The following is a 21,158-nucleotide window of genomic DNA, read 5'->3' as shown; positions in this document are numbered from 1 at the left end:
GCAGGGAATCCTTTGCTTCTGTTTTTGGTGTCCTGAAATTTCCAAATTAAGAATCCAATCAGAGTGGTGTCTGGCTCAAAGCTGGAGGTCACTTCTCACTTTGTTGGAACTTAAAACAGCTCTGTGATGTGCATTGCAGCTCTGAATGAAAAGTGAAAAAAAGGATTCCACTGGCTGTTTGGTCCTCTGACACCCTACCCCAGCTGGTTTTTGCTGTTCCATCCTCTACTCTCTGTAAAAAGGCTGACTCGATTTCTTTTGCATTCTGTGGGCTCATTGTTAGGTAGGGTTGCCAGCTAAGATATAGGATCCCCAGTTGAATTTGAATTCAGATGAACTTTACCGTATGTGTGTTCTCTGCCTTCAAATTTAACTTTAACTGGGAATACTTTAATTTTATAAGCTAAGCGCAGGATTCATACTTAGGCTGAATAAAAATCAATACACACCAGTTGTTTAAGGATACAGGTGGATCTGATGCAACAATGAGAAGTACAGGTTGTCATGTCCAAAACGAGCTTTACAACATCGGTGCGGGGTGGGGAGGAAGGGGGTGGGGGGGAGGGGGGAAGGAGAAGGATTGGGATGGGGGGAGGGGGGAGGCTGGGAAGGGATGGGAAGGGTAAACAAAGGAGGAAGCTGCAATGCTTGGTAAGAAATGTACGCATTATCCTGCCCATGCAATTGTAACCCCTCTGTACAGTATGTTCACAAATAAAATTAAATTAAATTAAAAAAATCAATACACATCATGAGTTTTGTTTGTGCTTCTTTCTGTAGAAGAGCTCTGTGAGTTTGCTGAGGCACACAGTTTGGCAGCATATCCAGAAGTTCCACTTCCTGGAACTAAATGGGCAGCCAATAGGTGCAGACCTGATCCCTGACTTCAAGGATTTCATTGGTTAGTTATCTTTGCTTTCCTATCATATTCTTCCATTCTTACTTTTACTTCTTACTTTTATTATCTATAAGGATAAATTCCTTTTAGCTTCTCAGGAGCAATATATTTGTGTGTGTGTGTGTGTGTGTGTGTGTGTGTGCGCGCGCGCGTTTGCACACATGCTAGTACTGGGGCTTGAATTCAGGGGCTGGGTGCTGTCCCTGAGTTTTGGTGCTCAAGGCTAGCATTCTTGAGCCACAGCTCCACTTCCAGCTTCCTGCTTGCCGGTGGTTAATTGGAGATAAGAGTCTCATGGGCTTTCCTGCCTGGGCTGGCTTCAAACTACTATCCTCAGATCTCAGCCTCTGAAGTAGCTAGGATTACAGGTGTAAGCCACCAGGGACCAGCTAGCAATACACACACACACACACACACACACACACACACATTGCCTTTGGCTCCTGTGCTGCTGACTAGAACATATTTGGCTCAAACTTCAATTTGCCTTGAAAACTCTTACTCCTCCCTTATCTGTTCCCTCCCTCTTTACGTCTGCCATGTACTCTTTACACTTTCCCTGTGTTCTCAGTCAGAGCTGTCATCTTTGAGAGGGCTAGATATATAAGTATATCTAGCATACCTCTGCACACCCAGTGCTTAATAGCATTTGTTGGTTGCATGGAATCACTGTTTTGAGAACTGCATGAAATGTCAGGGTTACGGTGAAGGGTATGTGAATGACAAATGTTTGAGGATCCTTCTGAGACCCCCCCCCAAACACTCAGTTTTTATCAAAAGCCAACATCTCCCAGGAATGAAACAACTCTATCATGCCACACTTTCCTTGCCCTAAATAACTGTGGCCACTTCACGTTTTGTGATGCATCGTCTGGTCCTGCTGAATCAGAGTGCTTAAAATCAGGCTGGGGAATGTTGAGGGAGAAATGATATGGGATCAGGTCCCTCAGACCTTGCAGAGCATCTGGGAGGGGAAGACTCAAAAGGAGGCTGGAGCCTCTGAAGGATCTCCTGGCCTTGGGCAGAGAGGGAGTGGAATAGTAGAAGGGATAGTGGGGATGTCCCCAAACAATTTTATTTTTTGTATGACTATGTCCTCCTTTGCCAATGACACGTCATGGGCTCCCAAGTCAGCAAAAACTGAGGTTTTGTGGGAAACTGAAGTTTAAATGGTATGGAGACAAAAATTGAGAGAATCTCATACAATTATGAACAGGAATCTATATATAGGGTTTTAGAAAGGGTCACAGGAGTTGGGTGCTGGTGGCTCACGCCTGTAATCCTAGCTACTCAGGAGACTGAGATCTGAGGATTGAGGTTCAAAGCCAGCCTGGGCAGGAAAGTCTGTGTGACTCATATTTCCGATTAACCACCGGAAAACTGGAAATGGAGTTGTGGCTCAAAATTGTAGAACACCAGCCTAGCCTTGAGCAAAAGAGCTCAGGGACAGCACCCAGCCCTGAGTTCAAGCCCCATGATAACCACCACAAACAGCAAAAAAAAAAAGAGAAATAGTCACAAGAATCCTGTGAAAGCACAGTAGGCTAGTATTCTTTCTTGCAGAAAAAAATCCATGGTTATTTACAAATATTCATTGTTTATATTGGCCATTCATCAGAACCACCCATTGAGGAGGAACATATTAAAATAATACCACCCTCTCTGCTTCAGAACTCTAATCACAAGTTAGGTCCTGGAAGTGACAGGAGAGTTTGATTTATGCAGACTTGTGCATTTATATTTGGCAAGGAATGTACAGAGGCAAGTGCTGGAAGGTGGAGTTCTCTAGTGACTTTGCCTGGGGCTGGCTGGGGCCATGTTTTCTTGGGAGTCTATGAATTTTCAGCTAGCCACTCAGAGAGCTGAACTTCTTTATTTAGGAAATGTAAAGAACGCATGATATGAGTGAGGAGTTTGGGAATGATATAAAAGAGGAAAGCTAAGGCTTTCAGACTAATAGTGAGATCCTGAATTGGGAACAAGATGGGAGGCTGGGGGAGGGAAGGTGGACCGTCTGGAATGTGAATGGATCAGGGATGTTAGGAGGCAGTACTGACCACAGGTCAATGATACAGGGAGGAAAAAGTCAATGATACAGGAGGAAAACAGATTATAAGGATGAAGTAGAGAGTGATGGAGTTTGGACAGAAGACCAGGTACCAAGTAGAAATTATTTCTTAGGTATTATCAAGACAAGAATAGAAATAATGAAGTAGTACTTTTAGGTGTGATCCTAGGAGACAAAGAGGGTAGTATTATCGTGTTCTCTTGTTCATCTCTGGATACCGAGGGCCTAGCACTTTCTAGGTACTTAGTGAGTGTATATTTTCGCACGTGTGTATGCTTGTGTGTACTGATACTAGGAGTAAACTCAGAGCCTGGATTTTGTCCCTTAGCTTTTTTGATCAATGCTGGCACTCTATTACCTGAGCCATATCTCTACTTATGGCTTTTTGGTGGTTGATCAGAGATAAGAATCTCACAGGCTTTCCTGCCCCAACTGCCTTTAAACTTATAACCTTCAGACTCAGCCTCCTGAGTAGCTAGGAATACAAGTGTGAGCCAACAGTGTCTGGCTACTGTTAATGTTCTTTTCCTTTTCTTTAATAACTAATTACAGTCTCATTGGAAGTTGTGAAGTAGTAAGTACAATGTCCTGCCCTTTAATCACCATGTTTCCCTAAGTAGTGACATTCACATAGCTGTAGGACAGCATTAAACCCAGCAAATTGGCATCAGTACAATCAATCGTTAAATATATGCATTTATATTCGAGTGTACTACTTGATGCAATTCTATCTCATATATACATTTGTATAACCATTGCCACAATTTCTTCTTTTCACATCCCTTTCTAAGTGCACCAAAACTCAAGCAATTTTCCTTGAATAACTGTTTACCAAAGATTACTGCAGGTCCTGGAGGAATGGGGAGTCAGGATCAGAGGTGGAGAGCTTGGAATACATTGACTACATTCTGTACAGGGCTCAAGATGGCTCAAAAGCTCTGACCTACTTAAGTCATAATTTTGAAATATCTTAATTAAACTTTGATATGGATCATGCAAGGGTATAGAATAAATCAATAAAAGGTCTTATAGTACAGTAGTATCAGCAATGTGAACTCCTGGATATTTGGATAGACAGATTTAGGTTTTTAGGGTGTGTGTGTGTGTGTGTGTGTGTGTGTGTGTGTGTGTGTGTGTGTGTACATACCAGTCCTGGGCTTGAGCTCAGGTCCTTATACTCTTCCTTGACTTTTTCAATCTACTACGTGGGTACATATCTATTTTTATCTTTTATGCTGGTTAATTGAAGACAAGAGTCTCATGCACTTTTCTGTCTGGTTAGCTTTGAACCAAGATCCTCAAACTTCAGCCTCCTGACTAGCTAAGATCACAGGCATGAGCCATCAATGCCTGGCTGAAAATGTGTGTGTGTGTGTGTGTGTGTGTGTGTGTGTATGTATGTGTGTGTGTATATACACACACAAAAAAATTTCTGAGTATGACATTAACATCAGTGTACCATAGGGTTCAAAAGGCATCAAGTTATTTCCTAAGTGGGCACAATCATGGTTTGCTAGAGGTTTCTTTTGTTTTTTCCTCTGGTAAAAATCATAACATAAAGAACATGGATAGATAGATATGTTCCTTGAACTCCAGTGGGATTCTGCCAATGAAAGAAGCCCAAGTGGCCTTCTTGATAATTTCTAGCATGGTGACATTTCCCCCACCAAACTCAGATTGATTACAGTAAAATGAAAGGATACAGACATTCCTCAGGTAGAACAGTAGATTGACTTCTGGATCGGCATTCTTCTCTATTACCTACATTGTGAAACAGGAAGGAATTGTAGGAAGACAGATTCAATTTATTACAGCAATTTTATCCATTATCTGAGCACATGTTTTTGATGGAGGTGGTTTTTCAAGGGAAAAATAACAAATGTAACTTGGAACCAGAATTTTGAAGAAATAAATAGTGACGCATCATTTCAATGTCTGAGTTTTCTAATATGTACAACGATCATTCACCTATCTCACCTGGAAGGGACCCAGGTAGGGAACAGATGCACTGATTCTAAAATTGACTCAGCCAGTTCGTGGCCACAGAAAGTCATAGAAAAGGTTAGCAGCGATATTCTAAACCCGAGGTTTTGCTTCCCTACGTCTTCTACTCATTTATTATGTCTCCCACTGAGATGGAGGGGCCAGCATGAGAGGGAAAGTGGAGGGGACATTAGTCACGGCTCTGTCCCACATGCTGAGCTCCAGGCTGTTAGAGGCACAGATCAAAGCTAGCACTTGATAGGTGTAGCTCAGTGGTAGTGATTGCTAGCATGTATATGACCTGGAACTGAATTCAGAGCTCACTACTGTCCCCCTCCAAAAAAATAAAGCCCACATATAAACAACAACAAAAAAGCAAGAGCCCCTGTCTCATCTGCAGTCCCTGGAGGGACTCAGGCAGGCAAGATTATGGAAAGTCAGAAAACAACTTACCTGGAAGGGAAACAATGCAGAACTCAGACAAAGGGACCTCATTGTATTAAAGTTTTTTTTTAAATTCTTATCACCTGGCCAAGGCAGAAAGCCACATTATTTCTTCATACAATGTCTCCTACTTCCAAGTTTCATTCTGAGTTCTCCAAAGATTTGTAAAACTAGAAATCAGCTCAGCATCCATGCTTTCGACATTGGTGGGCTATAGGACTACTGATAGAGAAACCAGTAGAGAAACCAAAGCATTCAAGTTCTTTGCATTTTAATATCAGAATTATGTGGTTATGGAGATTATTTCCTATGGAGCAAGAAGAACTACTATGCCTCTTCCAGTCTTCCTGGTACTAGAGGAGCAAAGTCTGTTGACACTAAACACTTGGATTTCCAAGTAAACACCTCCCAATCACTTGGGAAGCCCAATGGGGTGGCACTTAGTTACTACTATCCCCATTAGTCATGGTTACACTTTATAGTCTAGAGCACAAAACATGACAAGGTTCCAAAAGAAGCAGGAGAAAGGCAAGATTTGACTTGGGAGAAATTAATCAAGGCCAATGTAGTTCTGTTAAGAGTAAATAGATCGTATTCCCAGTTATTTAAATATTTCAGGAATCACACCAGGAAATAAATCCCTTTTGCTTTAATAAGTCATCTATGTTATGAACCAGAGAGGTAAAAATGAGGCCAACAATGAAACAGCATTTTGCATCCAGAGACAAACAAGGTATTGAAAGTCTGGTTTGTAGCAAGTACTGGCATATCTATATTGATGCATCATCTCTTTGTTAACTGGGAAATGTTACTTGAACTGTATCTTCCAAAGTCACCTGGCAGGACCTGTGAAGTTATCTTGCTGCAATTTCATACAGAGATGCTTCCTAGTGTTGGTGAGTAGGTACACAGAGGATGTTTGTGAAACATTTTGGAGTGGTGAGGAATTGGAGGCAACTACTGCTCATCACCGTGGCAATGCGTTAGGAAAGATAAACACACCTTGGGTAACTATGCATTTCGAAGTAATGAGCCAAGTGTTTGAAGCATGACCTCCATAGACCTCAGAAACAGGATTGATTCACAAACAAACAAAAGGAGAGTTACAACTTCTGACATCATTTGTGTAAGTTAAGAACACCCACATCCATGGACATATAAGACATACTTTCAAGGATATGTCTATATGTAGAGGGAAGCGTCTAGATTTTAAATGCATAAGAGTGAAAACACAAGGGAGAGAAAACATAAAAAGACAGGAAAGAAATAATATGAAACACAAGAGGAGCTGTGTGCAGCCGTGCACAGGTGTGGTCACTACATGCATCGATGGGAGGTGTGTTTCAGCTGACCTGCACCCCCATGTGTGAAGGAAAGAACCACCACAGCATCTTCAAAGATGGGTGCATGTCACCTCCTTTTGTTATCTCTATCTTGCCTTAGAAATCTGTGAAGTAAAGAGGGCTACAACTACAAAAGCAAAGGCTTTGAATCTGAAAGGCTGGAATCCCAGAGAGAAGACTCATCATTCTAGCCCAACACTGAAGGATAAACAACTTATTTTTCTCAACAGGAAAGGCAGTGAAGGCCATTTCCGCACACCAAGAAAAGTTCTTAGCTTTGAACTTGCTACAGATTGTCCCCTAGCAATGATTTCTCTGATGTCCCATTTGGGTTTCAGCTTGCCAAGCCCAGGCTTTCTTTGAACTTTTGACTTTCTTTTTCATTTTATATTTATAAGTTCATAGGTTTGGTTTGCTTTTTTTCTTTTTCTCAGAAATGACCGGTGAGGGCTGGGAAGGTGGCTCAGTGGTAGAGCACTTGCCTTGCATGCCAGAGGCCCTGGGTTCGATTCCTCAGCACCACATAAGCAAAAAGAAAAAAAAGCCAGAAGTGGCGCTGTGGCTCAAGTGGTAGAGCGCTAGCCTTGAGCTGAAGAGCTGAGGGACAGCGCCCAGGCCCGGGTTTCGGGCCCCCGACCGGACCAAAAAATAAATAAATAAAAATAAAAAAAGAAATGACCGGTGATTGCTATTGATAGTCAAAATCACCAAGAATTTTAGCCTCTATTCAAGTTTCATTTCCTCCTCCAGATAGTCACTTTTTATATTATTATTTTACTAGTTTTTCCAGAATTGCCCCCAAATCAATTCAATATTAATTCTGACTTTAAATCACCTCAAAGTTATCATGTGTTGGGTTTGCTCATGAAGCACAACATTGAGAACAAATGTCTTCTGTAAAGGACACAGTCACCTACTGACTGCACAGCCCTTACAGGGACACTTCTGCCTCCAGACTGAGGGAACTTTCAAAAAGATGAAACTATATCACTGCAAAGTCCTATGCTACTATCTGCCTCAATGCTACAGATCACTTCTACTGAAAAGCACTGGTGAACTCCAGGAAAGCTAGTATTTAAATATAGCCAACTTTCAGAATTAGTTCTCATAGTGGCATAACAAGTACAATAAGAGCTAAAAAAATCTGATCCCAAAAGAAAAATAAAAACCAAGCAGAGACCCTCATGATTTAATAGTTTGGCAGAAAAATGTGAACTAATGATGCATGTCCAAATTCTCACCACTATCTATGACTTGAAAAAAAGAGAAGAGTGAGAGAGACAGAGAGACAGAGACAGAGACTAAAGAAATGAGAATGGTACCATAGTGAAAAGAATTCTTGGCTTTTATCCCTGATATACAAAATGCCATATTAATCATGTTATAAACTTACCTTTCTTCCATTCACAAAGAAAATCAACTCATCAGAATTGGAAAGGGAAGGCATCATACACCCAAATAGAACAAACCAAAACCAAACAAACCCACACTGGGATAGGCTTTTTTTCCTTTCTTTCTTTCTTTTTTTCTTAAGCAGAGATGACAGGGCAATAACTTGGATGCCTGTAGGACTGGAGGAAGTCCAGGCTGATGCTACAGACACATTCAGGGTGTTTTATAGCTACACATACTGTCAGCTGACAAGCACCAACCAACCAGGGCTCTCTGCTGGGCTCACAGAAGCTCCTATCAGCTCTTGGCAAAAGTTAAGCATCTTTTCTCTTCCATCAGTGAGTCAAATCAGCAAGTCTGTGTGCTGCCTTTGAAGTCTATGACTAGTTTTCTCCAATTAAATAAATGTTTTAAACTGTCCCCAAACTTGTCATAGCCTATCACTGAAGTCATATCCTCCACTCTCAAAACAGGTTTATAGCCAAATCAAACGAAAAGTGTTTTAAACAGGCTGTTATTTTTTAGCCTGACAAGTTATAGGTCAATACAATTCAGTGATAAGACTTTAATTCTCAAGGCTTTGTGTGTGTGTGTGTGTGTGTGTGTGTGTGTGTGTTACAAGGCAAAGGAGATCTCATGTTACACATCAAAAAAGATTTTACAAAGATAATGTCTTTAAAACTTGCTTGTTGCTAGGTGCTGGTGGCTGGTGGCTCACTGTAATCCTCGCTACTCAGGAGGCTGAGATCTGAGGATCATGGTTCAAAGACAGCCCAGGCAGGAAAGTCTGTGAGACTCTTATCTCCAATTAGCTACCAGAAAACTGGAAGTGGCGCTATGGCTCAAGTGGTAGAGTGCTCATCTTAAGCTAAAGAGCTGAGGGACAGTGCCCCGGCCCAGAGTTCAAGCCCCATGACTGACCAAACCAAACAAAGCAAAAGACCTTGCTTGTCAAGGGCTGGGGTGTAGCTGAGTGGTAGAAAGCTTACCCAGCATGCAAGGGCCCAGGTCAGATGCTCAGCACGGGGAATGGGCGAGGCTTTAGGAGGACAACCAGCAATTATGTTCTCTTTCATTAGTCTTTCTTATTTATTTATTTATTTTTTGGGGGGTCTGGTCGTGGGGCCTGAACTCTGGGCCTGGGCGCTGTCCCTCAGCTCTTCAGCTCAAGGCTAGCACTCTACCACTTGAGCCATAGCGCCACTTCCGGCTTTTTTCTTTTTGCTTATGTGGTGCTGAGGAATCGAACCCAGGGCCTCATGCATGCAAGGCAAGTGCTCTACCACTGAGCCACCTTCCCAGCCCTCTTTCATTAGTCTTTTTAAAATTCACTTGGTTTTTTTTCCCCTAAGTTAACGTTTCACAACATGAAAAATTGTTTTAAACTGCTTCCATGCACACAGGCTTGGCATGAATTGGAGGTTGATCTCAGGACTCAGGAAAGCACTAGCATCACCACCTTCCCTTTGCTGATAAGGAACAGAGGCACAGAGCCAATGAGCCGCAGGACTACTCTGGAGTCTGTGTCTTTAACCTCCTTTCTGGGCTCTTGCTGGAGGAAGTGAGGCTAACGCACACATAGTGGCTGAATTATTTAGAAGGTTTTGAGCACAGGATGACAGGATCTGGTTCACGGTTTTCAAATGTGGCTTTGGCTGCTGTGGAAAGTAAAAGGGCTGAGGCAAGTGTGAGCAAGAAAACTGCAAGTTATGACAGAGGTACCATTAAGAGATGAGGAGGCCTGGCCCGGGGTGGGGGTGGGGAGGTGGCAGGTCGGAGGCCAGATGTGCAGCCGGTTGGACATGGTGTATGTGCATGGTGCAAGCCAAGCTTTGGTGTGGAACTGTTGGTTGAATGTGGCTTCTATGTCACAAGTCCTATTGGGACATATTAAGTTTGAGATGTTAAAGATTGTATAGAGAGGGACGTACAGCTGTTGGATGGTCAAGGCTGCCTTCTTTACCTTCTGGAAAGTGAGAACTCCAGGCTTTGGGCAGGATTTCACCCCAGAGATTCCAATCCATTCTTCCTCAAAGCCCCTGCTTCTAATCTCACCAGCTGGCTGCATGCTCCTCTGTCCTGCCGCCTCCATCCATCTCAGCCTCATCCCCATTGAGTGCTCATTGCCTGAATAGGATTTTGAAGGATGAACAAGAGCTCACAAGAAAAAGAAAGGAAGGCTGTTTCTAGACGAGAGAACCATCATCTGTGTGAAGACAAGAGAGAAAGTGCATATTGTGATTTAGAGAGGTGTACATTGTAGTTTGTTTTATTCTTGCCCATGAATTGCATGGGAATATTTAACAGGAATATGACTATCAAATTAAAGCATTCATTTGAAAATACTTATTGTTGCTTGACAAGGTCCAGATTCCATGGAGCTCAGGTGTGTTTGTGTGTGTGTATCTTACGGAAACTGTAAAGTACTAGATAAAATGCCATTTATTTCTAATGTGACAGGATGATCAACACCTGGAGAAACAAAACCTAAAGAAATTGAACACCAGTGGCTCATGCCTGTAATCCTAGCTACTCAGGAGGCTGAGATCTGAGGATCACAGTTCAAAGCCTGCCTGGGAAGGGGACTCTCATCTCTAATTAACAACCAGAAAACTGGGGCTCAAGTGGTAGAGTGCTAGCTTTGAGCTGATGAACTGAGGGACAGTGCCCAGGCCCAGAGTTCAAGCCCCAAAACTGACAAACAAACATCAAGAAATGGCTAATACTAATGCAGCTAGGCTATTTGTTAATTCAAGTTCAAGTTTAGGTAGCATCTGTACAGTGTCCTAAAAGTATAATCACCCCCTCCCCCAAGAAAAGGTTAGGGACCAGAGCAGAAAGTACAATGGCCCTAAGGAAGAAATGAGGTAGGCTATGGAAATGGCAGAAGGAAGAATAACATGGCTATGTGGGTGGAGTGGGAGCAAGGGGGTGTGGGAGAAAGTCAGGGACCACAGGGCCAGAACAAAGGCTTGAAGCCCTCAGTTATATCCCAGCTAGGATATAACAGGGTGTGATTTAAACCTGAGTACTTCATTGGGTAGAAAAAGAATTACTGTTGGTATCCTGGAGACTGGATCTGAAGCTATTTCTGTGTATTCTGGCAATGTAGGGTAGTTAGGCATCAAGATGGAGAGGACAGCCTTGGTATGAATTGTGTAGGTAGATACAGTGGGACCAGCTGATAGATAGCCATGCAATGGGGGTAAAGGGAAGAGAGGACTCAGGATGAACCCTAGGGATCTGCCTTGAACAACTGTGTGAGTGGTGATGTCATTCATGGAGATGAGAAGACAGGGGATGTGATGTTGGCCTCTGAAGCAAAGGGAGTCAAACTCTCTTAGACCTGCACAGTTTAAGTTGTCTCTTTGATTATCCAAGTTATTGGATATAGGAATCTGGAGCTCAGGGGAGGATATAGACTGGAGATGTCAATTTCCTCAGTGGTCAGCTATTGATGACCTAAGCACAAACTCCACGAGAATTGTAGAATAAGTGCCATGGGAAAAGTCCTCGTTCTGTTGTGTTGGGAGACCATTCTGAACAGTTAGTGGATGTATCTTCTGGAGCCTGCTCTGCGCACTCTTCAGATGTTAGTAAGGGCAGTCCAGCCGTCTGTCTTCAGAGTACAACTCATAGCAGGAATGCAGAAAAAACTAGCTGACGCCTAGGCTCTTTTTCCTCCCCTCTCCTCCCTTCTCCTCTCCTCTCCTCCCCTCTCCTCCCTTCTCCTCTCCTCTCCTCCCCTCTCCTCTCTTCTCCTCTCCTCTCCTCTCTTCCTCCTTTTTCCTCCCTCTTCCTCTCCCTCTTCCCTTCTCCTTCTTTTTCTCTTTCTTCTTCCTCCTCCTCCTTTTCTCTCTGTCTCATTGTCTTCTGACGCTGTTTCTCTTTCTCTCTCCTTTTCATTTTCTTTCTTTTTCTCCCTTATACTAGGGCTTGAGCTCAGGATCTAAAGCTCTTTCACATATTTTTAGCTCAAGGCTGGCACTCTACCACTTGAATTACACCTTCACTTCTGGCTTTTGCTGATTAACTGAAGATAGAATCTCCTATACTTTTTGCCTGGGCTGACTTTGAATCATTCTCCTCGGACGTCAACCTCCTCAGTATTTAGGATTTATTGGTCTAAGCCACCAGGGCCTAGCTATCAGGGCTGTTTCAAAACAGGCTTAGAAATCATGGAAGAAATTCTAGAAAACAAAGACAGGTGACTTTGTAGACATTTTCCTGATGCCTCCAGAGGATGTCCCGTGCCTGGAGTCCGTGGTAGGGTTTTCATACTGCTGGGTTGCATCTCAGTTGAGTAGGGCTGGGTTTTTCAAACCTAGTGGAATGCAGTTTGAGAGTAGAATGGAGTTTGGGATACAAGTTAAGTATGTATGTGAGTGTTTAAATTTGTGTAATAGCTAATTTTTGCTCTTCATTCAAGCATATGCCAGGTAAAATGCCTCCCCATGCTAGTTCAGCTACTTTTAATAAACTTTGAGGAAAAAATAAATCTTCCCTTTTGCAAGGGAGAGAGCAGAAATACTGGAAAGATAGTTACAGGTTTTACCAATCTGAGTGTGAGCCCTATGAAGTTCCTATTTATAATTTCACTTGACTTGTTTCTTTAGCCACTTGGTGAGACAGTGACTGATTTTTAGCTTCCCTGGAGTGCTAGAATAGTCTACCCTAACAGAGTAATAAAGTTTCCCTGGCACATGAAATAGAAACTACTACAGCTTAAAAAATGTCAGAGCAATTCATCGCCCAGCTTTCATCCATCACGTTTTCTAAAATTGGAGTGTGTGACCCTGAATGCTTCTAGGCACTGGCTGAGCAGGCTTGGTTTTGCCACTGATGAAAACGTAGCTGGTGGGCAGACCCAGGGTGACCCTTTGAGATGGGTTGACAAGTCTGAATCCTGCCTATTTTGATGCATTTCTTTTCAGGCAGGTGGAGTGGCAATGCCTCCCTGGTGAACAGAAATGTGTATGTAGAGATCACCAGCTGTTCTGGAAGATTGAATAGCATGGCCACCCTGCCAGAGCCTTAGGGCTCTGTGCCCAAACTTGCAATCATAAGGGTGACCTGGCCACTGCTAGCATGTCAAACCTGCAATTACACCTTGGAGTTAGATATTTACTGAGCTCTTGTGTTATCAGTAGGGTTAGATCTCTTTTGTCCACAAAAATTGTGAAGCTCTGGACTTTCCATTGTCCTGCTAGGGAAGCTCATCCTCCCTGGAAACAAAGGCTGAGAACCCAGGGACCTTGTCTTCTGGGGACTTCGACAAGAGAACATCTGTTGTTTAAACACTAATTTTCCACACGGGACAAATAGAATATACAGGCAGAAATAAGATTTCCTGAAACAGAATTAAAGGATAATGCCTCCTTCAAATATTCCCATAACATTTGTAGAGACCATACAATCTATATTTGATTTGAGTGTTTCTCAATTCTAGTTCTGCTCTGAACGGATGGAGACTTCTCTTGGGTTCTTGCTGCCATGCAACTATTTAACCGAAGAATGGAAATGATCCTCCACATGGATGGCTAGGGAATAAAGTTCAGACCTGTTCTCTTTATTTGAAGCAAAATCCTCTCCCCACAGGTCTCTGTGGGTGTTTCAGCCTGAGCAGCAGTGCAGAACATTCTAGCACTTCTGTTCTCCTGTGCTACAGCCTCTTCACAGCTCCTCGCATGAGCTGATCTCAGCTAAGGGGCTTTCTAGCAGTATATGGTTTCTTGTCAGTGGACCAAAATGTTTCTTAACATTTTTTTTTCGGTCTGCAGTTATTGAAGTTGTGATTGGGTAGACTGAGGAAACGTGTTCTGTCTTCCTTTCTCCATATCTATTCCTCCACAGAGAGGGATTTCTTCCTCTCAGATTGATCTTGTGCTTTCTTTTGCTGAAAGCAAGCTGAGTGATATAGGGAAGCAACACAAAGAAGGCAAAGACAAGGAAATACTGGCAGAGAAGCTGGACCTGGGCCAAAGTTTGATGGACTTTGGAGAAACAGAAGTCATAAGGCTTGAGAAATTTAGAGGAAACCATTTTTATTTTCTTTAATTATACAAAGGAGTTACCATCCAACAAATCGTTCTTATAAGTACAATACATCTTGATTGATATCACCCCTTTCATCATCCTCCCCATCTCTCCCAAGCCAACCCCTACCCTCAATTTTCTTAGTTTCATAGGATATACATTGAATATTATGATTACATTCTCCCCATCTCCCACTTTGAGGAAAATTTTAGTAGTCCTCAAAAATGTTGTGATGAGTTACAAATCAGATTTCAGTTAATATTCTTTAAGAAACAGAGAGACAGAAAAATACAATAATACCGTTTTGTTTTATTTTCCAAACTGCTTCTTTTGGTGCAGCTTAGAACACAGATGAGTAGGAACAAAGATCTGTTCATGCATGAGTCTGGCCACTTAGAGCCTGAACATTGAGTAGGGTCCTTCTTGGTTCTTTATTTTTTTTGGGGGGGGTGCAAAATCTAAGTTGCTGCTTCAGATGCAACACAAGAACTACAGAATAAGAAGATAGCAAGGAATGGTTTACCAGTAAAATTCAACTACACCTCAAGATCAGAAAATTCAAATAAGGACCAACTGCCCCAAGTTGTTGGGTTGGGGCTACTCGAAGGTATAAAATTAGGGCTTTCCTCCTATAAATAGGTCAGCGACTGCACATGACTGCTCCAGTATAAAAAAAAAATCACACCTTTGTGGTTTTGAGAGGGCTAAGATAGGCATCTGTGAAATTGGTCCTTTGGGCCTTCCCGGTAGCATTGCTAGTGGACGGCCATACAGTAGTCATTATACCTCTTATGCACATATGTAGCTTTGGTATAAAAAAAGAACATTCTCAAAAATGACTGCATACATACTTTAATACTAAAGGTTTTAGTATTTGTCATCATTTTTTTTTGTTCTTTCTTTCTAAAGACCTGATAATAAACCTAATCAATGTGGCCTAGAGAACAATCTGGGCTCTTTCTGGGCCTTCTTCTGGGTGGTTTCTATTGTGATAAGTATTTGCTATGAATCCCTCTAATCACATTAGGAAGCCTCGTGTTCAACAGAGGAGGTGGAAATGTTTGAAACTGGAAAAAGACATGCATGTTAGTGGTCATTGCGTTCGTCCTATGGCTGCAGTTCCTGCCCAAACTCACAAGAACCCCCATGGTAAATAAATTGCCTCCCTAATTTCCTATTCCTGGGTAGTTAGTATACCATCCTTCATTCTTTTCATTTGACCCTCAGACAAACTGCTCATGCATTGGAAATGGAAGCATAGACGGTAAAGATAAGAAATGAATAAATATCCTAAAAGGATTGAGTAGATTTATGGTGATGCTGTGTACAAAATCATCTTGATGAAAATCATGGCCACTGAAAAGTCTGCATATATAAAAATTAGACAAAAAGAAGTTACTGTCTGTTATTGTGTACTTTTCCCCCATTGGAAATTGGCATTAGAATACTTCCAACTGGACAGCATCTGAATGTGCTTTGAATACTGAAAATATTGAGTGTTCATGCATTTGGAGCTTAACCTAAAGGCATATTTATTGACTATTTATTTGGCCTCATTCACAGGTTTATTTTGTGCAACCAAATACAACTAATCTTCATTTTGAACACAGAGATAGGGGAAAATTCAACAAGTAGAAAGAGGCTGAACACTGCTTTGTTGAGGTTACGGTGGCAAATATTTTTAGTGTTTTATGTAATTATCTTTCCAGTTTCATTTGCCCTCATACAAATCATGTTAGGAGGTGACCCTCCTTTATTCAGCAACTCTTTGAGTAAATCAATAATTCTTTGATAAAGGAGAGACTTAACACATTATAATGAACTGCCAGCAAAGTTGTGCATTGAAATAAGCAAGTGAATACTGACTTTACAGGCGCTATGAATGATCACTTACGATATACCAGTATTTAATGCAGAACATTATCTTAAAGAAGATACTTCACAAGCTGCCAGCAATCAACCTGATTTCTTTTTTTTTCTTCTCAGAACAAGATCATTGTAGTCTAGGCTTTTATCTTATCTGAATCAGATAGAAGAATGGTTCACAATTGAAAAATACTATGCTGATTACACCAAATCAAACACCATATTTTTGTTGAAGTTTCAGCAACATCTTGCTTATATATGTATAATTGAAGATTACAAGATAGTTTGTAAATATGAAATGGGAAGATGTAAGACTTGCTCCCAACTTCTTTTATAAAGAATTTCTTACATAAAACTCTCAGTTTCTTACAGAAAGAATTTCTTATATAAAGAAATCATATCTTTTAGATAAAGATGCTTACATTAGTGACCTACTGAGTCTTTAAATCCATCAGAAAGTTAATGTTTGTTTTTGAAAACAAAACATTAGGCAACTGGGATGGACCAAGGTTTACAGCCTTCAGAATCAATTTGTGGAACCTAAAAGAAAAATTCAGAAAAATTAAGGAATATGCTTGAAAAACAGAAAAAATAAAAGTACCCATATAATCAGCAGCAATATATTTAAAGTAAATGCTTAATCTAAATTATTACATTATCTACTATAAATATAATAATATAAAATTTTGAGTTTACATAGGGATTGGAATTTTATTAAAATTGAAACAAGATATAAAGAACAGAGAGTACTCTTCAGGTGCTTAATATTTATGCATCTGATTATAATTTTGTAGTCTTTTTAATAATTGTATATAAAATGAAGGCCTAGCCCATTGAATTCAGTATGCTTTCATTGTTTGTTTTTTAATTTAAGATTGAAGTTTTTATTTGTCTGAGGTTTTTGCTAAGGAAAAATAACAAAAGTTAAATGACTACAATATCACTGTAGCTTTAAATAAATTTAATTTAACTTTTAGTTCCTAAAAACTCAGAAGGTATGGAATTAAAAAATAAGCACTTACTTGGATATGGAAACTGAGAAATGATTAAATATGTAATAAGTGAGGGAAAAGCTAAACATACCTAGTAACATAGAATTTCTATTTAGGCAATCAAATTTTCCTTCAGTCTTTCATCTAGCAAACTGTGTGTATAAGACAGAAAGGCCACAATGAAGCCCCCAATGCTACAAAATACATTAATTCAAAAATAAAATAGAAGTAATTTTTTGCTTAAATAAAAAAAAAGTTATGATGTTCAGTAGGGTTTATAAAATTTATACATTTACCTAAATTTATCTAAAAAGAAAATTTATATTTATTGCACAAAATAGAATTTCTCAAATCTTTTCAGTTTTTTTCTGATAAACCAGAAAGCACCAGTTGACATCTTCCTAGCATAATGAATTGGAAAGATAGTTTCTTTCTTTAAATCTTTCCTAAATTGAGCATAATAAAGAAGCCTTCATGCATAGACATTTATCATGTTGTGACCTTGATTTACATGGGTGTGGGGGGGAGTCATTCAATTAAAGAAGGTATAATACATTTGCAAACTTTCAGCTGGTGAAATACTCCTGCTCTTGCATTTTATATTGAAAAACACAAGCAGTTTTCCTTTCTTGTGAAATGTGTAGAAAATTAGAGACACACGAAGACCAGAATTTTGCTGTCCCACCCATATGCTCTTGGTGCATTCCAAGAGCTATGATTTGATTTCACTTTTCTAAATTTGTTTTCTGATGTCATAAAAAGAGGGTGAAAATAATCTGAATGCTAATATTTCATGGTAGAAACTACACATATTGACTATAGGATTTATTCAGCTTCTAGGGCTAGAAAAATATTTCTCACCATATAGGCAATTAACCAGTCCAGTCCACTGGTGGATCTTCCTCATAGCAAACCATTTCCCGCCAGGTTCTCACAACTCATTCTCTGGGTCCTGTCCACTTCTATTCAGAGTCTAGCAAACCAATACTCTATAAAGGAGGACAACCCTTTCAAGAATGAATTCCTGGTCATCAGTACTCAGGAAAGTTAGGCAGCTGGTCCTCAAATGAACACAGGTACATTTTTGCCTCTCTTTAGTTTCAAGGATAACAGCAGCATTTCATTCTTCTTGGGAAATGGTCTCTGTTTCGGTAACACTCTTTTACCTGCACAGAGCATGCACTAGAGGAAGACATTCATTTCTTGAAAATAGAATGTCCATCCATTCATTTGTACTTGCATTAAGATATTCACATGTGTAAGCACTGCTAGGATACTGGGACTTGAACTCAGGGCTTTGCACTCTCATCTGGCTTTTTTTTTGCTGAAAGTTGGTGCTCTGTGTCTTGAGCCACAGCTCCACTTCCTACATTAAGACATTAATAACTGTTTTGAAACTTGTGGGTGACAAAATATCAAGTTACTTGAAACCATATTTAGTGTGCTTTTCTTTTCAGAGGAATTCTTTAAAATGTTCCATCTCTTGCTTTCCAAGAACACTGGGCCTAGCTGGAATGAACATGGCTTGCATATCTTCTCTTCTGCTGTCAGCAAGATGCCCAGGACAAGTGAGGCTGCTGCTAAAGCTTTGTCCTTGCAGTTGCCTTTTCCTCCTGCATCTTCAGGGCTGTGAGGAGCATCACCCTTGCTGGCCGCTTGAGTCCCAGGAAGTCCCTGGTGTTATAGGCTGGCAAAGAAGGGTCACCACATGCAGGGCTAAGAGGGGCTGTGTGGGCCTCTTGGAGAAGAGGACCAGGTAGCTCTCCTCAGCTGGGCATCTCCCCAAAGCTCCCTCTGGGGTGAGAGTGGTGTGAGGGGATGGTTTGACTTTGTCTTATCTGAGAAAGAAGAACCTTCCAGTCTCCTCATGGAATGGATCCTGCCGATGGCACAGAGCAATAACTAATATTGGTTCAGCACTGGGTGCATGACATTCTTACAGGTTCAAATTTGTTGGATGGAATGAGGTTGGGGCACTGGAAGACTTGGATCCAAATGGTCAGTTGCTTCTGCCTAGGGCTGAGTTAGTGAAGATTCATCAGTTCTGACAATGATCTCCCAGGCGGCAAACAGTTTGAGTTAGGGCATATTTCATCTTCAAGATCACCGGATGTCACCATGGCCACAGCGCCCATGCTCCACAAAGGTTTTCACCTCCTGTTCTTGTCATAGTGTGGTTGTGAAAGGGAGCAAGAGACAGTGGGAGCCAGGAGGGATGGCCTCCTGTCTCCACTCAACCACTGGAGTTTGGGGTGCCTTCCTCCATGGCAGGGTTGTGTTATGCTGCAGTGCTCTTCAGGTGAGTGGAATTTGTCGTTTAGGTATGTGTGGGTGGGGGTGGGGGATGATCACGCCTTTTACATCCTGCTCTGTACTTGTAACCTCTTTCCCATGCAGATGGTCAGTCTTGTCTGAAGGTGCTTCAGGCCCAGTGAACAGGTGTCAAGGTGTGGAGAGTTTCCTGTCTTCTTTGCTCTGTCCTCCCACGTCTGTCTTCCCATCTCCTGCCTCATTCTTGCCTTTCTTTCCACCATTCTTCTCTTTTCCTTTCCCTCCTCTTTACATCTTGTGCTTTCTTCCTTCTGTATGAGTTCATCCTCTGGTGAGGTTTATCCCATTTCACAGACTCTAATTACTGCTTTATACTAATGACTCACAAATCTGTCTGCAACCTAATTCTCTTGCCAATCCTACATTAGCTGCCTGTCGGATAAATCCCTTAACTAACTAACACACTATAGATCACAAAGCAAATTCACCATGTTCCCTTTGAAACTAGATCCTCTGTTGCTCTTGAGTACCCATATCCTCCCCTATCACCCTGAATACAAATTGTACTTATCTTTGACTCTGCTTGTTCTAGCCAATTGGATGACAGGCAACATGGCTTGGCTATTTTTCCAGTTTAATCACCACATGTTCCCTTTCAAATTCTGTCCTCTAGCCAAACCAAATGATCTGTGTTCTGAGACATAACTGATGTCGTTCTGCCCTTTCTCACCAATGCCTTTGATTTAGCTTTTTCCTCCAGTAGGAATTCCTTTTTCTTTATGTCTGCTTTTCTAGAACTCTCCTATTAGCTGGATACTTGCCTTCTTGTCAAGGGCTGCTTTTGGGCTGTTAACAGTTCTCATACCAATTTCATGTAAAGATCCTATGTCATTTAACTATAAAAAACTCCATGAGTGAGATCCTTTTCCATTTTTTGGCCATTTCTTAAGTATCTAGCCACAATTTTTAGGTATACCATAAAAATTTGTTTTTGAGTATTCATTCATTGGTGGCTCATGCCTGAAATTCAAACTACTCAGGAGGCTGAGATCTGAGGACTGGTTCAAAGAAAAATCTGTGAGACTTCTATCTACAATTAACCACCAACAAAAAAGAGCCAGAAGTAGAACTGAGGCTCATGTGGTATAGCACTAGCCTTGAGCAAAAGCAGCTCAGGGTCAATGCTCGGGACTTAGTTCAAGCCCCAGGCCTGGCACAAAACTACAATAACAACAAAAAGTTATATCTATTGACTGCCACATACTGTCTTTAGTATAGAAGAGTAATAGTCTTTTCATATGCATTTTAGAATATATTATTCAGTCATTTGTCAGGGAAGTTTCAGCTGACTCATTAGGATAATGGTTCAGGGATGTAGTACCCTTGCTAAACCCCAGACATGTATCTCCTCCTGCACTGTGCCTCTCGCATGGCTCAGTTTTCCATTATAGTGCAACAGGTTAAAAAAATCAGAAAACATATGGCTGGATACCCAGGACCTGGGTGTGCTCTAATAATAATTGTAATTATAATGGCCACCACTAACATTGATTCAAAGGTTAATATATGCCAACGCTACATTAAGCACTTTTAGAACTAAGCTTATTTAATACTCATTTAATATAAGTAGGCAGATATATTCTCCACATTAAGGATAAAAAAATAATGGGTCAAAACTTGCCCAAAGTCCTACTTATAGCTAGTAAATGGCTGAGCTGTGATTTGAGTCCAATCATCTAAATTCAAGTCCTGCACATCAGTCCACTGCAGCCATTCCAGGACCTAGATGGAAAAGACCATTGTTTTGGTTTGAGGCAGGGTCTTGCTATAAGACCTGTCAGCCCAGGCCAGGCCAACCTTGAACC

The 21,158-nt window shown here is 41.1% G+C and overlaps 2 protein-coding genes across 2 annotated transcripts in view; both read right to left on the bottom strand.

The window, feature by feature from the left end:
* LOC105997286 (aldehyde oxidase 4-like) overlaps window positions 1-8,186 on the bottom strand; it is a 58,120-nt gene extending 49,934 nt beyond the window's left edge. Inside the window, exons 1-2 of the mRNA XM_013031703.1 lie at window positions 8,130-8,186; window positions 4,670-4,727 (exon numbers count right to left, since the gene is read on the bottom strand). Coding sequence (XP_012887157.1) covers window positions 4,670-4,727; window positions 8,130-8,186 — 115 coding nt within the window. The remainder of the gene's footprint in view (window positions 1-4,669; window positions 4,728-8,129) is intronic.
* Window positions 8,187-15,264: 7,078 nt separating this feature from the next.
* LOC105983958 (aldehyde oxidase 3-like) overlaps window positions 15,265-21,158 on the bottom strand; it is an 89,655-nt gene continuing 83,761 nt past the window's right edge. Inside the window, exon 35 of the mRNA XM_013014025.1 lies at window positions 15,265-16,570. Coding sequence (XP_012869479.1) covers window positions 16,517-16,570 — 54 coding nt within the window. The 3' untranslated portion in view covers window positions 15,265-16,516. The remainder of the gene's footprint in view (window positions 16,571-21,158) is intronic.

Source organism: Dipodomys ordii, unplaced genomic scaffold (assembly GCF_000151885.1).
Source record: "Dipodomys ordii isolate 6190 unplaced genomic scaffold, Dord_2.0 Scaffold1, whole genome shotgun sequence".
In the NCBI taxonomy this organism is placed as follows: domain Eukaryota; kingdom Metazoa; phylum Chordata; class Mammalia; order Rodentia; family Heteromyidae; genus Dipodomys; species Dipodomys ordii.
This window is presented reverse-complemented; position numbering and strand designations above follow the sequence as displayed.